This window comes from Symphalangus syndactylus, chromosome 12 (genome assembly GCF_028878055.3).
Source record: "Symphalangus syndactylus isolate Jambi chromosome 12, NHGRI_mSymSyn1-v2.1_pri, whole genome shotgun sequence".
NCBI lineage: Eukaryota > Metazoa > Chordata > Mammalia > Primates > Hylobatidae > Symphalangus > Symphalangus syndactylus.
In genome coordinates this window covers 137,455,659-137,473,289 of record NC_072441.2, presented here as the reverse complement: position 1 = coordinate 137,473,289, position 17,631 = coordinate 137,455,659, and the positions used below count along the sequence as shown (strand labels likewise).

At 38.7% G+C, this 17,631-nt stretch overlaps 1 protein-coding gene and 1 non-coding gene across 5 annotated transcripts in view; both read left to right on the top strand.

Moving 5' to 3' along the window:
- RLF (RLF zinc finger) overlaps positions 1-17,631 on the top strand; it is a 79,729-nt gene that overhangs the window by 14,720 nt on the left and 47,378 nt on the right. For all 4 annotated transcript variants that reach the window (XR_010117712.1, XR_010117713.1, XM_055255062.2 and 1 more), the window contains exons 2-3: positions 13,107-13,261; positions 14,812-14,893. Coding sequence is in view for 2 of the 4 variants with exons in the window: in XM_055255062.2 (XP_055111037.1) it covers positions 13,107-13,261; positions 14,812-14,893 (237 nt within the window). In the remaining 2 variants the exon portion in view is untranslated. The remainder of the gene's footprint in view (positions 1-13,106; positions 13,262-14,811; positions 14,894-17,631) is intronic.
- LOC129469280 (U6 spliceosomal RNA) lies at positions 2,000-2,102 on the top strand. The gene has a single exon (XR_008652974.1). It is a non-coding gene; the product is annotated as a U6 spliceosomal RNA (small nuclear RNA).

Sequence of the window (17,631 nt, the reverse complement as noted above, 5' to 3'; positions counted from 1 at the left end):
GGAGGCGGAGCTTGCAGTGAGCCGAGATTGCGCCACTGCACTCCAGCCTGGGCGACAGAGCGAGACTCCATCTCAAAAAAAAAAAAAAAGAATTTTATATAAATACCATAATCATTATAGTCTCTCTTTTTTGGCATCTCTCTGTATAATTATTGAAATCATTCATCTTGTATATATCAGTAGCTTATTGATGAGTATTCATTATATGGATATATCATCATTTGTTTATTTACCTGTTGATAGACATTTGAATTGTTCCCAGTTTTTGACTACTACAAATCAAGCTGTTATGAACATTTTGTGTGGAAGTCTTTGTATGGACAGATGCTTTTTCTTTTCTTTTGGGTAAATACCTAGGTGGAATGGCTGGGTCACATGACAGGTTTTCCAGAGTAGTTGTATTATTTTACATTCACATCAACGCTGTATGAGAGTTCTAGTTTTCTACCTCCTCACTAACACTTGGTGTGGCCAGTGTTTTTCATTTTAGCCACTCTAAAATTACTGTTAGTTCATTGTGATTCTAATTTGCATTTCCCTAATGACTTTTTAAAATTTTGAGATAGGGTCTCACTCTGTCACCCAGGCTGCAGTGGTGTGATCTTGGCTCACTGCAGCCTCTGCCTCCCAGGCTCAGGTGATTCTCCCACGACAGCCTCCCAAATAGCTGGGACCACAGGCTTGTATTACCACACCTGGCTAATTTTTTTGTATTTTTTTGTAACGGCGGGATTTTGCCACATTGCCCAGGTTAGTCTCGAACTTTTGGTCTCAGACGATCCTCCCGCATTGGCCTTCCAAAATGCTGGGGTTACAGGCGTGAGCCACTGTGCCTGGCCCTAATGACATATGTCACGTGTCTTTTCATATGTTTGTTTGCCATCCTTATATCTTCTTTGACGAAGTGTCTAAATCTTTGCCATTGAAAAATAGTTGTTTTCTTATTGTTGAATTTTGAGAGGTGTTGTGTTTTTGTTTCTGATATATGCTTTGCAAAGATTTTCTCCCTAGGTTGTGCCTTCTCTCTTTTTGTTATTCTCTTAACAAAAGAGAATTTGTTATTCTCTTAACAAAAGAGTATTTCTTTCTTTTTTATTTATTTCTTTTTTTTTAATTAATTAATTTTTTTTCGAGACCGAGTCTCACTTCATTGCCCATGCAGGAGTGCAATGGCGCGACCTTGACTCACTGCAACCTCCGCCTCACAGGTTCAAGCGATTCTCCTGCCTCAGACTCCTGAGTAGCTGGGAACAGGCGCCCGCCACCACACCCGGCTAATTTTTGTATTTTTAGATGAGACAGGGTTTCGCCATGTTGGCTAGGCTGGTCTTGAACTTCTGACCTCAAGTGATCTGCCCGTGCTGGGATTATCAGCGTGAGCCACTACAACCAGCCTTAACAGCGTATTTCTTTCTTTCTTTCTTTCTTTCTTTTTTTTTTTTTTTTTTTTTTTGAGACAGTCTTGGTCTGTCACCCAGGCTGGAGTGCAGTGGTGTGATCTCAGCTCACTGCAAGCTCCGCCTCCCGGGGTCACGCCATTCTCCTGCCTCAGCCTCCCAAGTAGCTGGGACTACAAGCGCCTGCCACCACACCTGGCTAATTTTTTTTTTTTTTTTTGTATTTTTAGTAGAGATGGGGTTTCACGGTGTTAGCCAGGATGGTCTCTATCTCCTGACCTCGTGATCTGCCCACCTCGACCTCCCAAAGTGCTGGGATTACAGGCGTGAGCCACTGCGCCGGCCAACAGTGTATTTCTAAGAACATAAATTCTTAATATTGATAAATTGTGTTTTTCCCATTATGTCTAAGAAATCTGTCTAATCCAAGACCACAGAGATGTTCTGCTATTTTCTTCTGGAGATTGTATAGTTTTAGGTTTTACATTTAAGTCTATGATTCATTTGGAGTTAATTTTTATATACGGTGTGAGGGATGGTTGGAAAGTTCTTTAGATATAGATATAGGTATATTTAAAGAACTTTTAAAAAGTCACTCATGCTTGCTTCAGCAGCACATACATTAAAATTGGAACGATACAGAGAAGATTAGCCTGGTCCCTGTGCAAAGATGACCTGCAAATTTTTGAAGTGTTCTGTATTTTTCAGGGAGTCTCAGGCCAAGGATGTCATCAAAGAGTACTTCAAATGCAGTAAATGAACAGATAAATCTTTGGCTCACAAAAATCTTTGGCTCACAACAAAATAAAAATAAAAACATATATAGATAGGTGTATAGATATATCTATAGATATGTATGTTATATAAGTATATTTATAGCTATATATATGAGTGATTTTTTAAAAAGTTGCAGCACCATTTGTTGAAAACCTGTCCTTTCTCCACTGAATTGTTTTTGCACCTTATTGAAAATTAGCTATACATGTGTGAGTCTCACTCTGGATTCTGTTCTGTTTCATTGATCTGTTTGTCTACTCTGATGCCAATACCACACTCTTACGTTGCATTTTCAAACAAAATATAATATACTATGAAAGCTATATAGCACATAGAGACAGGAAATAGAATAGTGGTTGCCAAGGGCTAGAAGGAGGGGAGAATGGGGAGTTGTTTTTTAATGAGTTCGGAGTTTCAGCTTTGTAAGATGACAGGAGTTCAGTGGGTAGATGTTCGAGTGGCCGCACAACAATGTAACAATGTGAATACTTAATACCACAGAAATATATACTTAAAAATTGTTCAGATGGTAAATTTTATATGTATTTTACCACCATTTTGAAAAAATAGTTTGAACCCAAAGCTGTCTTTGGTGTTTTTTTTTTTGTTTTTTGTTTTTTTGGAGAGATGCGATATTGCTATGGTCTTTTGTTTTGTGTTTTTTTTTTTCCCCAGAGATGAGGGCTTGATATATTTAGCCCAGGCTGGTCTCGAACTCCTGAATTCAAGCAGTCCTCCCGCCTTGGCCTCCCAAAGTGCTGGGATTACAGGCATGAGCCACTGGTATCCAGCCTTACCACCATTTTTTATTTTTATATTTTGAGATGGAGTCTCGCTGTGTCGCCCAGGCTGGAGAGCATTGGTGCGATCTCAGCTCACTGCAGCCTCCACATCCCGGGTTCAAGTGATTCTCCTGCCTCAGCTTCCCCAGTAGTTGGGACTGCAGGCCTGTGCCACCACGCCCGGCCAATTTTTGTATTTTTAATAGAGACAGCGTTTCGCCATGTTGGCTAGGCTGGTCTGGAACTTCCGATCTCAGGTGATCCACCTGCCTGGGCCTCCCAAAGTGCTGGTATTACAGGCATGAGCCACCACACCCAGCCTTTACCACCATATTTAAAAAAGCTATTTTGTAGGATGCCGGTGCAAAATGGGTAGTCAGTTTCAGTTGACTGACTTCAGAAAATGAGACCCAGAGAGGTTATCTGGCAATTGTTGGGGCAGAGATTTGAAACTGTAGCCAGAATGCCTGTTATTTCCCTCTGTTGTTACACAACTACCTCAGAATTCTAATACTTTTACCCAGCATGATAAAGTTTGAACTTTACAATCTCCAAATTTAAGAACTATTGTAAATCAGTGCTTTTAGTAATAATGGCTCGCTAATGCAGAAATGGAGGATAGTTTGAATTTATCCTCCCTGCCCCCGGCCCCCGTCGTCTTCCCTTTGCATGCTCATCCACTTTAGTTTCTTGAAAATTTCTAATCTAAAATTTCTAGACTTAAAGTTAACTCTTTTGTTTTTTTTGGGGTACTTTTATTGTGGTAAAGTATACATAACATAGAATTTGCCATCTTAACCATTTTTGAGTGTACAGCTTAGTGGCATTAAGTACATTCACATTGTTGTGCAACCATTACCTCTATCCATCCATCTATCTCCAGAACTTCGTCATCTTCCCAAAGAGAAACTATGTACCCATTAAATACTAACTCCGCATTCCCTTTTTTCTTCACCTTCTGGCAACCATCATTCTACTATCTGTCTCTATGAATTTGACTATTCTTAGGTACCTCATATAAGTGAAATTGTACAGTATTTGTCTTGTTGTGACTGCCATATTTCACTTAATATAGTGTCCTCAAGATACATCATGTATCATGTGTCAGAATTTTCTTCCCCTTTAAGACTGAATAATACTCCATTTTATGGATATATCACTTGTTCGTCTGTTCATGAACACTTGGGTTTCTTCCTCCTTTTGGCTATTGTAAATAATGTTGCTGTGAACATGTGTGTACAAATAACTCTTCAAGATCTGCTGTCACTTCTTTGGGATGTGTACACTGAAACGAAATTGTTGGATCATATGGTATTTCTGTTTAATTTTTGGAGGAACCACCATACCATTTTCCAAACCACTGCAGCATTTTGCATTTCTACCAGCAATGCACAGGGGTTCCTGTTTCTCCACACCCTTGCTAACACTTGTTCTGTTCTTTACTTTTCTTTCCTTTTTTTTGAGACAGGGTCTTGCTCTGTCACCCAGGCTGGAGTGCAGTCGCATGATCTTGACTCATTGTAACCTCTGCCTCCTGGAATCAAGCGATTTTCCTGCCTCAGCCTCCTGAGTGGCTGGGATTATAGGCGCCTACCACCATTTCTGGCTAATTTTTGTATTTTTTTCAGTAGAGACAGGGTTTCACCACGTTGGCCAGGCTGGTCTCAAACTCCTGACCGCAAGTGATCAACCTGCCTTGGCTTCCCAAAGTACTGGGATTACAGGTGTGAGCCACTTGGCCTGACCTCATTTATTTTAGATAATAGTCATCCTAATGGGTGTGAAGTCATATCTCATTGTGGTTTTGATTTGGATTTCCCTAATTAGTGGTGTTTCACATCTTTTCATATGCTTATTGGCCGTTTGTACGTCTTCCTTGGAGAAATGTCTTTTCAAGTCTTCTGCCCAATTTTTAATTGGCTTGTTTGTTTTGTGTTGTTGAGTTTTAGGAGGTCTTTATGTGTTTAGATATTAATCCATCAACAGATGATTTGCTGTATTTTCTCCCATTTTACGGGTTGCCTTTTTACTCTCTTGATAGTGTCCTTTGATGCACAGAAGTTTTTAATTTTGATGAAGTCCAGTTTATGTATTTTTATTTGTGTTGCTTGTGCTTTTGGTATCATAGGCAAGAAATAATTGCCAAATCCAATGTAATGAAGCTATTTATGTTTTCTCCTGAAGTTTTATCATTTTAGTTCATATGTTTAGATCTTTGATCCATTTCAAGTTGGTTTATGTATATGGTGTAAGGTAAGGTCCAGCTTCAGTCTATTGTATGTGAATATTTGGTTTTCCTAACATTGTTGAATGAAAAGGCTGTCTTTGGCCAGCTGCAGTGGCTCATGCCTGTAATCCCAGCACTTTGGGAGGCCAAGGTGGATGGATTACTTGAGGTCAGGAGTTTGAGACCAGCCTGGCCAATATGGCGAAACCCCATCTCTACTAAAAATACAAAAATTAGCCAGGGGTGGTGGCTCGTGCCTATAGGCCCAGGTACTTGGGAGAATGAGACAGGATAATCGCTTGAACCTGGGAGGTGGAGGTTGCATTGAGCCGAGATGGCACCACTGCACTTCAGCCTGGGCAGCAGAGCGAGACTCCATCTCAAAAAGAAAAGAAAATGCTGTCTTTTTCCCTTTGAGTGGTCTTCGCACCCTAGGTGAAAATCATTTTCATTTGACCACATATACAAGGATTTATTTCTTGGCTTTCTGTTAGATTCCATTGGTCTGTGTGTCTTTTGTGGATAACTCTGTAGTAATTAGGTGCTTAGATTATTAAAGGAACATATGAAAAATTTTCTTGAACTGCAACAGTGATGAAAAGGATGTAAATTGAATAAACAAAGTATTGTATTCTATTAAGCTGATCCTCACAAGTTATATTAAAATTATAATATCTAATAATTGTTACAGCTCTTCAGTCTGTCACCCTGTAATACCAATAATAGGAAGGTACATTGGAACAAATTTTCCAGAGCAGAATTTGACACTGTGTAAAGCCTTAAAAATTATGCCACCAGCAATTCCATTTATAGGACATTATTATAAGAAAATTGTCATGGATACATGGGAAAAGTTAGATAAGGGGTGCTCATTTTAGTGTTATAGGGGTGTTCATCTTAATATTATATATAATACTGCAAAGTTAGAAGCCATTATGTCCATAAATAAAGAATTGGGTAATAGTATCCACACAAGGTTGTGCAGCCATAAAAACACTGACATTGAAGAAGACTTTACAATAAATGGAAAGACGTTATAGCATGATTCTATTAAAATGTTCGGTTTAGGCATTAAAAAAACCCTCAAGCGGCCGGCATGGTGGCTCATGCCTGTAATCCCAGCACTTTGGGAGCCCGAGGTGAGCAGATCATGAGGTCAAGAGATCGAGACCATCCTGGCCAACATGGTGAAACCCCGTCTCTACTAAAAATACAAAAAATTAGCCAGGCATGGTGGCGGGCGCCCGTAATCCCAGCTACTCAGGAGGCTGAGGCAGGAGAATCTCTTGAACCTGGGAGGCGGAGGTTGCAGTGAGCGCAGATTGCGCCACTGCACTCCAGCCTGGTGACAGAGGGAGACTCCGTCTCCAAAAAAAAAAAAAAAAAAAAAAGGAAAAGGAAAACCCCTCAAGCTTAATGTATTGCCTGTTAATAGTGGTCTGTTTCTGGGTGGTGGTATTATGGGTTATTAAAATTTTTTTGCATATGTATTTATCAATGTTATGTTACTTTTATGACAAGACAGCAAAAGGCATTTTTAAAAATTGAAAATGAAATAAAACTAGAAAGCATAGTTAAATCCTGTGGCAGAATCGGTATCTAAAAATAATCTTAGTAGGCTGAGATTGATGGACTGAATCCAGTGAAATTTAATCAGGATGGATGAAAAAAGTATAGATAGATAGATAGATAGATAGATAGATAGATAGAGTAATAAGTTAGTCATATCGCTGGCTTTAAGAAAACCACCTATAACCAATATAGAAAATGAGGCAGGGGGCATAGTAGCAGCATATGTTAAAGACTTAGGGGGTTTAATTTACTCTAGCCACTTAACTTTCTGGTTGTGAGCAGCCAGCTGTTCTCTCCCCATTTCATTTCGTCTCACTCTCAGCTTAGTCTCTTGATGGGAAACCTCCATCAAGAGGTGCTTCCTCATACTGACATTTAAGTCTCATCAGCATTTACTCTGATCTGTTCTAGTCATCTAGTTGTCTATTCATCTTTTCTGACTTTTTTCAAGTTCTTTCTTTGGAGTCCTCCTGTTCCCCTCACTTACGCTCATACTTCAGAGATCCGTCTCAAGTGCTGCCCTCTCCTGGAAGTCTACCTCTTGTAGTGCAGTCACATTTTACTGAAATATATAATTCTGGGAATTTCACATGTTGAGAAATGTAAATCAAGGTTTCTTGCTTTATGTGCAAAATTTGAAATAATTCAAACCCCTCTCTATTAGAAAACATGTAACTTCCTATTGCCATAGAACATACAGCTTTAAAAAGAAACACTAGCTATCTTTTGTCAGTTTTTTGTGACCCAGCAGCATTCTGAAGTACAGGATATCTGTCAGTGCCATTGCTTGAAAACATTCCCCAGAAGCATTCACTTTAGAATGGAAGTTCTAAAGAAGAAGGCCAAATGATGACCATGACACAACTTGCTGCAAAAATATTAAAGCTGTTGCTGGGGGTGAGGGGGCAGAATTTAAAAGCACACTTAAAATAGTTGAATTGTGAAAAGGCATAAAGAAAGCATGGTGATTAAGTGTGGGCTGAGGAGCCAGATGGCTCTAGTTCAAATCCTGAATCTAACACTTACCTACTGGATGACTTTGGCCAAATAATTCAATATCTCATGTTTCCTCATTAAAAAAAAAAAAAAAAAATTCCCAAAAGACAACTTGACAGTGGCTTCTCATTTTTGAAATGGGCTGATAATAACTCCTAGCTCATGGAGTTGTGCATATTAAATAAGTTATTGGCCTGTAAAGCTCTTAGGAAGTGCCTAACCCGTACTATGTGCTCAGTAAATATAACTAATTATTTCATTAGGAAAGTTAATCCTGAACTATGTGAAATTTAAATTGGAATGTATTCTTTACATTAAATGTGACCATCCTGAAGGAAATTCTTTCTTGATAGTTTCAAAGAATAGTCAGAATGCTGCCAAGCTCCTTGAAACCATGTAGTAAGAAATGTAGATAGAATTGAGGGTGAGGGGAGAGTTTTTTTGCTTTGAAAATGTAGTCATGCTTATTAAAGAAAATTTGAGAAGTTTAGAAAAGTGTAAAGATGACAAAAATTGCTCATATTCCTGCTAACTCAGTGCTAACCATGTAAGCATTTTAGTTAATTTCTTCTAGTCATTTTCCCCTTGGACATTAATTTTTTCAATGTACAGACATACGTGATTATAACACATACACAGAACTAGAGGTTATTTAGCCTAGAAAGGTGAACCAATGTAGCCTAGACAAGTGAACCAATGTCCCTAGATGAGGGATATTGGGGGCCTGGTTTAGGTGAATGGCTACAGAGATAAAGCATAGGGACAGGAGACAAAGATATTTCTGAGATAGAATCAACAAACTTTGGTGTGGTGGTTTCAAAGATAGTTTTTTAGCTCTGGCTCCTGAAAGGAGGCAGATGGAACATAGGAGGAAGAGCATATTTGCTGGGGAAGATGTTTGGTTTTGGACATGCTGAGTTTGAGATTTGAATAGGACATCCAGATGGGAATATGTAATAGGCAGTTGAGGTATATAGCAAGGACTTGAGAGAGTAACTTGAGGGTAATCTGCTTGGGAGGTGAATGAGAGCACCGAATAGTCAAATATGGTGCCTAAGTGAGCTAATTTTTTACATATATATCTGACCCCTTAGTATATATCATAGCCTTTCAGGGGCAGGAATAGAGTCTCCATCCTTACTTCCCAGCACAGTACAAAATAGTAGGTATTTGTGGAATGAGTTAACTGAAACAAAAGAGAGAGGCCATTAATTTGGTCACTGTAGAATGGACTTTAGGAGGTCATCTTTATCATTTATTGCCCCTTTTCTCTTCAGTTGTGATTTCAGTTCCTAAAGAAAAGTAAGAGACCGTGGCTGGGTACAGTGGCTCACACCTGTAATCTCAGCACTTTGAGAGGCCAAGATGGGAGGATCACTTGAGGCCCAGGAATTTGAGACAAGACTGGGCAGCAAAGAGACCCTGTCCCTACAAAAAAAAATTTTTTTTTAATTGGCTGGGCATGGCGATGCACTTCTCCAGTCCTAGCTACTCAGGAGGCTGAGGTGGGTGGGAGAGAGGATCACTTGAGCCTAGGAGTTTGAGGTTACAGTGAGCTGTGATTGTACCACTGAACTCTAGCCAGGTTTAAGCAATTCTCCAGCCTCAGCCTCCCAAGTAGCTGGGACTAGAGGCATGCGCCACCACGCCCAGCTACTTTTTGTATTTTTAGTAGAGACGGGGTTTCACCATGTTGGCCAGGCTGGTCCGAACTCCTGACCTCAAGTGATGCACCTGCCTCGGCCTCCCAAAGTGCTGGGATTACAGGCGTGAGCCACCTTGCCTAGTTCAGTTTTTTAAATGCAAGATGAGGTTGAAAGGATTACAGCCATCCTGTTATTTGGATGGCTGTAATCCTTTCAACCTAATCTTGCATTAAAAAAAATAAAAAAAAAAAAGCTGGGCGCAGTGGCTCCCAGCACTTTGGGAGGCTGAGGCAGGCAGGTCACGAGGTCAGGAGCTCGAGACCATCCTGGCTAACATGGTGAAACCCCGTCTCTACTAAAAATACAAAAAAAAAAAAAAAAAAAAGGTTAGCCAGGCATGGTGGCGGTTGCCTGTAGTCCCAGCTACTTGTGAGGCTGAGGCAGGAGAATGGCGTGAACCCGGGAGGTGGAGCTTGCAGTGAGCCGAAATCGCCCCACTGCACTCCAGCCTGGGCCGACAGAGTGAGACTTTGTCTCAAAAAAAAAAAAAAAGAAACCACAAAGGCTGGGTGCGAGGTGGCTCTTGCCTGTAATCCCAGCACTTTGGGAGGCCAAGACAGGCAGATCACTTGAGGTCAAGAGTTGGAGACCAGCCTGGCCAACATGGTGAAACCCCGTCTCTACTAAAAACAGAAAAATTAACCGAGCCTGGTGGCGCACAGTTGTAATCCCAGCTGCTCGGGAGCCTGAGGTGGAAGGATCCACTTGAATCTGGAAGGTGAAGGTTGCAGTGAGCCGAGATTGCACCACTGCACCCCAACCTGGGCGACAGAGTGAGACTTCATAAAAAAGAAAAAGAAAATACCTGGCCAGCTACAGTGGTTCATGCCTGTAGTCCCAGCTACTTGGGAGGCTGAAGTGGGAGGATCACCAGCAGTGATAGAAGGAGACTCTGTCTCAATTAAAAAAAAAAAAAAAGGTGATAATGAAGAAGATTGATTATTCCAGCCATTCTTCACATACGCAGAGTATGCTTATAGTGGGTATAAGAGATCTCACTACTTAATTTGAACCAACACATGAAGGGGTGAAGATTTAGGAATATAAAAAGTATAAATTAGTATAGAGCAAACTGGAAGTTCCTCAAGAGTATTGAATCTTTGAAATTGTGTAACTTATAGAAGTCCTGGTGGAATGTCTGTCAGAAGCTATTAGATTGGTGGCAAGAGCATTCGAAGTGGACAGGTGGATTGTGGAAAGACTAACCCCATCTGTATGCACTCTGTCCTTCTCTTTGCATACTTTAGTTAGCAGTTGGTTAATTTGCATGTGTGGTTTCAGCCATCATGTTGTATTGACTCATTCTGAAAGCTCTGTGAGGATAGGCCACATGTCTGCCCGCCCCCACCGCATCTAGCACTTTATGTGTGATAATCTATTGAAAAATATTTGTCAAATGAATAAAATGGTGAATGTATTCAGCAGACATTTAGTGAGACTTGAGAATGTCCTATGGGGGTGGAAGTGGGTAGAGGAGTGGTAGGCCTATAAAGATTGATGAGACATAATGTCTGACTTTAAGGAACATAAAATCTGGCACTAAATATAAATTTTTGAAACTCCTTAATTCTTAGATTAGCCAATGCAGACAGTAAGTAACTTACTGACCTAAACCAGAATCTTTTTGTAACATAGATTTTAATAAATTTCTTTTCTTTTTTTTTTTTTTTGAGACAGTCTCGCTCTGTCGCCAGGCTGGAGTGCAGTGGCGCAATCTTGGCTCACTGCAACCTCCGCCTCCCAGGTTCAAGCGATTCTCCTGCCTCAGCCTCCTGAGTAGCTGGGACTACAAGCACGTGCCACTACGCCCATCTAATTTTTGTATTTTTAGAGATGGGGTTTCACCCATGTTGGCCAGGATAGTCTCGATCTCTTGACTTCATGATCCGTCCGCCTTGGCCTCCCAAAGTGCTGGGATTACTGGCATGAGCCACAGCACCTGGCTGATTTTAATAAATTAGGTGAAATCTTAGTTATATAACAGACACTCGTTCTGCATTCTCTCTCTACTAATTCATCTGGGAAGCAGGATTGCTTAGGGGTCAGTTTTATAATGTTACTCAGTTTTTTTATTTTATTAAAATTAGGGATTTGATTAAGTGGTGACATGATGCTCTTCTGAAATTACAGAAGGGCATTTATCTAAAGTGACTGTGACCAAGTAGCAAGATACTTAATTGAGTAGGTGGGTATACTAAAAATAGCTCAACTGACTATAATGATTCAGGTATGCAAAGATCAGATAATGCAACTTTTACTGTATATGGTATAATGGTCTATGGTATATTTCCTTGTAAGTTGTTTCTCTCTCTCTTTTTTTTACATTTTAAAGTAATCAAGATGATGCTAATAGTTACCAGAACTCATACGGGGACCGTTTGTGTGGAAACTAAAGCTGCAGAAAATCCAGCAGAATCCTGCACTACTGTTGTAGCTATTTGTAGTTGTTTAGGCAGAAAAATCAAAGACAGGAAGTTAGGAATCTTTGAAGACATTATTCTGGGGTAATGAATTCAGATAAGATGTATTTCACTCATGTTAAAGCTATCTTCTGAAAATAAGACTTGCCTATAGAAGTATCCCCAACCAAAAGCCTATTAGGAACTCCCTAGCCCAGTCAGACAGAACGTGTATTCCAGGGAGAAGACTGTATCCTGCTTATGTTAGGCTGTAATACATACTTCAGGTCTTAACTAGATATACCAATTAAGCATAGGCAAAACCTAATCAGTTGTCAGAAGGAAGATATATATGAACAAGAGAGAAAACAACTCCATGGAACTCAGAAGGAGAGTCCCCAAACATGAATTTGGCAGTGATTTTTCAACACTGTCCAGGGAGAACATAAGCCAGCTTTCCACCATCATTTGGACAAATTCTTAGTGATAGGACATACATAATTTATCAGGCTTTATTGTGGTTTCATTTTCTTTTGGTTTAGATTCCATACTCACCAGATAACTTCTCAGATGCCACAGTATGAGGAATAGGGTACCCTGTGTGGTAAGAGGACTATTCCCCCCATTGTAACCAAATAAACTGGCATTTGGCCTATATGGTAATTTTCTTCATAAACTTTATAAAAAATAAATATACATTTTGTTGAGGATACAGGGGTAGTGAAAAATAAAAATATCAACATAACATTAACCTTTTACAGATTAGTTAGCATAAATTAACCCTTAGAAGCCTAATCAATTCCATGTGTCCAGAAAAAAAAAAAAAAGGATTTTATGGCACTGTAGAACTGAGAGTCATACTCAGGAATAATTCATCTCTTGTTGTAGATGGCAGGGATCATAGTCTTATTCTTATGTACCCAGTGCTTGGCACATGGTTGAAGACTCATTATTGAATTATAGAGATGGCAACTCCAGAGCTACAGTGAGAACAACTAGACATTTTATGGCTCTACTCTTAGAATTATTCTGACATCTAAAGAGTAGTTCTGCCATTTCTTTAACTCAGCAGAAATCATTCATTAAGTGATGAAAATAGAATCTTTCAAACAAACCAGAGCCTTAAAAGGCAAATAAAAGTATATGCATCTGTTAGAAAAAAAATGGGAGAGCTATGTGGTGTGTTTGAGGACAAAGACAATCTGTTTCATTATTTTTATTTGTAAATAATTTTTAATTTTATTTTGTAGACCTTATTGCAATATGCAAGCAACAAGAATGCGTCAGAACATATTGTGTATCTTCTGGAGGTATATCGACTTGCCATCCAAAGCTTTGCCAGTGCACGTCCGTACTTAACTACCGAATGTGAAGATGTCCTCTTAGTGCTTGGCAGATTAGTACTGTAAGTTTAAGAACTTAAATCACTCTTAAAATTGAGTACCCTTGGTCGTTTTGTTTGCCTGGTTTCTCTTTACAGTGGCATCACATTTATTCTTCAGAGCACCATTAGAGTCATACCATTGAATGAAATTTCCTTCATACTCACGTTCCCAGGAGATACAGTCCAAGTGAAGCTCCAGCCAAGCAACATCATCTTTAACTTGCCTCTAGAGTCTCTTTTCCTATTCAGGCTTGGAATCTGAGAATGATATATTTCTATCTCTTAGGTATAGATTGATTTAAATGACAGAATACCTGGAAACTGGTAGTCCTTGAAGAACATCTTAGCAAAAACAACATGAAATTCTGCAATTTGATTATATTTGAACTAAGAATAATTTTATTAGCAAAAAATATCAGGGTACAGTATAAGATTACCATCTTAAGAAAGAGATCATGATTTAGGGCGGGCACAGTGGTGCACGCCTGTAATCCCAGCACTTTGGGAGGAGGCTGAGGCACGAGAATCGCTTGAACCTGGGAGGTAGAGGTTGTAGTGAGCCAAGATGGCGCCACTGCACTCCAGCCTGGGTGGTGGAGTGAGACTGTCTCAAAAAAAAACAAAAACAAAAACGATTTAGCTGTTGTTTTAATATTTAGCTGCATAGTAGCAGACACAATTACACCTTTATTGTAATTTTCATCTGCAAATTGAAAAGATACAACAGCCAGTCAGTTTTAGCTGGGCATCACCTGTTCAACTTACAGATTGTTTAGTGAGATGACTTCTAGTCTAGATGGTTTATTTTATTTTTTTTCTAGCCTCACCTGTTTTCCTTCCTATTTTCCAGTGGCCCTTTATGGAAGACCGGCATTCCTGGTTTTATGATCATATTTTTCCTTTTACCAAGTCCTAGTTTCTGTTTTACCTGTTGTAATCCCTAAGGGGTAAAGGATTATTCTGTAGGGTTTTAGAGAGATGTTGATTCATTGGTATTTTGAGTTGCTCATTATTCAAGTTGTAGTGCATTTCTTTTTTCAAAAAAATCTTCCTGTTATTTCTTTTCTGTGTCTTCTGGATAATGGTCAGAAAAAGGAAACTCTTTTGCTTGGTTTTTTTTAGAGGTAAAGAAACAACTTTGCCAGTCTTCATGCTTCCTCTGCAAGTGACAGAAACCTATAGATAATAGTTACATATATTTATCATTTATCAGCTGAATTGATAGTAGTATGAGCTCCCATTTTTGTCTACTGGAATTAGAATTGTCCTATATGGGTGCCTCTTCACACCCAGATGAACAAAATAAAACTGCTTGGAATGTGATTTCTAAAGAGCTTATTATATTCTTACCAAATGTACTAAAGCAACAATGTAAATATAAAGCCTTGTGGTCTTTCTTTTTTTCCTCCTTTTAAAATTGAACAGTCAATATAAACTCTGAAGCAAATTTTGAAGAGTAAAAACATTTAAAATAGTCTAAACAAATGTAAAATAGATTTTTAATATTGCTGTCATACTCTACTTAATTATTACTGTAACCACCTTTATAGACTTACTCATTTTTATTGTAGGAGTTGTTTTGAATTACTGCTTTCAGTGTCTGAAAGTGAACTGCCATGTGAAGTCTGGCTACCATTCCGTCAGTCTCTACAGGTGAGTTGATTTTAACTCAGAAACATTTTCTGTATCCAAGACACCTAATTAATTACTCCCAGCAAACTGAAATTGAAACCTTAGAACAAAAACAAGTTTATTATATATTGGTATTAAGGTCATGAAATGATAAAAAGACCCTTCACATGAAGGGGATGTATTAAAAATGAGTTTTTTTGGTTTGGTTTTGTTTGCCTCTGCATAGTTAGAAATCAACAAAAAAGTTTCATTATTCAAACATAAAGTTTAGACAGCATAAAGCTATCAAAATCATACATGATTATAAAGTAACAGTATTTGGATCCTTCGTAGCATACTTATTGATAACCTTCAATATACAAAACACTATTTTATTACATCTAAGGTTCACCTTTTTCTTCCTAACACTTTAAGAATTGTACCTGGCTGGGTGTGGTGGCTCATCGCTGTAATCCCAACACTTCGTGAGGCCAAGGCAGGCGGATCACCTGAGGTCAGGAGTTCGAGACCAGCTTGGCCAACATGCCAAAACCCTGTCTCTACTAAAAATACAAATATTAGCCGGGCATGGTGGCGGGCACCTGTAATCCCAGCTACTTGGGAGGCTGAGGCAGGAGGCTGAGGCAGGAGAATTGCTTGAACCCAGGAGGCAGAGGTTGCAGTGAGCCAAGATCGCGCCACTGCACTCCAGCCTGAGCAACAGAGTGAGACTCCGTCTCAAAAAAAAAAAAAAAAAAGAGAGACATAATAAATAATAGACCAGGCATGGTGGTACATACCTATAGTCCCAGCCACTCAGGAGGCTGAGGCAAGAGAATCGCTTGAGCCCAAGAGTCCCACGCTGCAGTGAGATATGATCACACCACCGCACTCCAGCCTGGGTGACAGGGCTCATCCCTAAAATAAAAGGACTCATCTCTAAAAATAAATGCATGCAGTCATTCATTTATTGATCACTAATTATGTACCAATCACTGCTTTACACTACATTTTATTTGTTTTATATCTTCTTTTTTTTGTTTGTTTGTTTTATATCTTCTAATCAAATTACAAACCTTATAGTGTGAGGATTATTTGAATCTCCATTTACAAATGGGGAGACAGGTGAAGAGAGGTTAATTAGCTTGGACAAAGTTACATACAGATTTCAAGCCCTGAGCTTACTTTGCTAACTACTTCCTTGAGGACACAGCTTAGACCTGTTATAGCAGCTTAGACCTGTTTCATGGAGGCACAAATAAAGATGTGCATATTAACAGACACACTTCATTATCTGAACATTTCTTTCCTCTGGAATACATAACCCAAAATGAAATGATATAATGTTCTCTTTAGTGAGAAGAGGATTCTTTGTCATGTTCTTGGCCTATTTAAATCCCTGTAATGCAGTCCTAATATCTCACGTATCTGTACAGCTGCTAAAATCATCTTTCATGCATAGCACTTTGATTTTTATCACTCTATGTTCTGAAGCCTGCCAGTCGTTTTGTTCTGGCGTATGGCATTCTAGAAGGGCAAATCTTAATTAGGACTATTACTACTATATTAATACTGTTTGAGTATCCCATATCTCAAATGCTTAGGGGTATTTTGGATTTTGGAATATTTGCATTACACTTAGTAGTTCAGCATCCCTAATCTGAAAATCCAAAATGCTCCAATGAGCATTTCTTTTGAGTATCGTGTTGATGCTTAGAAAGTTTTGGATTTGAGGAACATTTTGGATTTCAGATTTTTGGATTAGGGATACTCAACCTCTATCCTTTTTAGAGGGAATTCTCCCATATTTCTTTATTCTTTTCTTAGATAGCTTGCTTGAATAAAATAGTTGCCTCTTTTTCCCCTTGTGTAAGCTTTTTCAGGTTTATGAGATGTGTAGGATGTATTTTTTAACATGTGTTCAGTAAATAAATGTAGTAGGGGTACAAATAAATGTGAAGATATGATCCCTGTTGAAATCCAAAAGATAAAAAGCCCTTAATTTTTCTTATTTTATATTATAAATGGACAAGGCAGCAAATGGTATTAAGGATACTTTTGGTAAGAGAACAGTTTTTATCAGAGCAGGCTGCAGGTAGAATATTTCCCAATTACTATTTATAGCTGAGTAACTTCTTTCCTATGGATATAAAAATATACACTCTGCAAATGATTTTTTAATGAAAAATGAGAGCCTATTTTCTGCAACTTGGTTTTTTACATAATAATCATGGACATATATCTAAGATTGCATATGTAGATCTCCTGTTTTGATGATCACCTAGAATTCTGTTTTGTGGTTGTGCCTTTAATTGACCAATGTCTTGCTATTTATTTTAAATGGTGCAAGAGTGAACATCTTGAAAAGGGCAGCAGAGTGGTCTTAGCAAAAAAAAAAAAAAAAAAGAAAAAAGTGAGCGTCTTGTGCTATTATTTCTGTATTGTAGATTTCAAGAACTGGGCTAGGATATTTCCACCTTAAAAATAAACAAATTGAAGTTTTAAAATTATTCTTGAAATGCTACCATAGTTTTTGTAGTTTTGTAGATTTAATGTTATTTTTAAAAGATAACTTTCCTATATTAGATGTCTATTGGTAACAAAGGATTACACACCATTCTTATTCTGAGTAAACTGTATTTTGAACTTTAACAAATGAAAAAGTAGAGAACTTTTAAAAAGAAACTCACACTGTGGTTTTTATTTCAGTTGCTGCATATCATGGTGGGTGGTAGTATTTTCTGCTAAAGTGTAATGGTACAGGTCAGTTAGACATTATA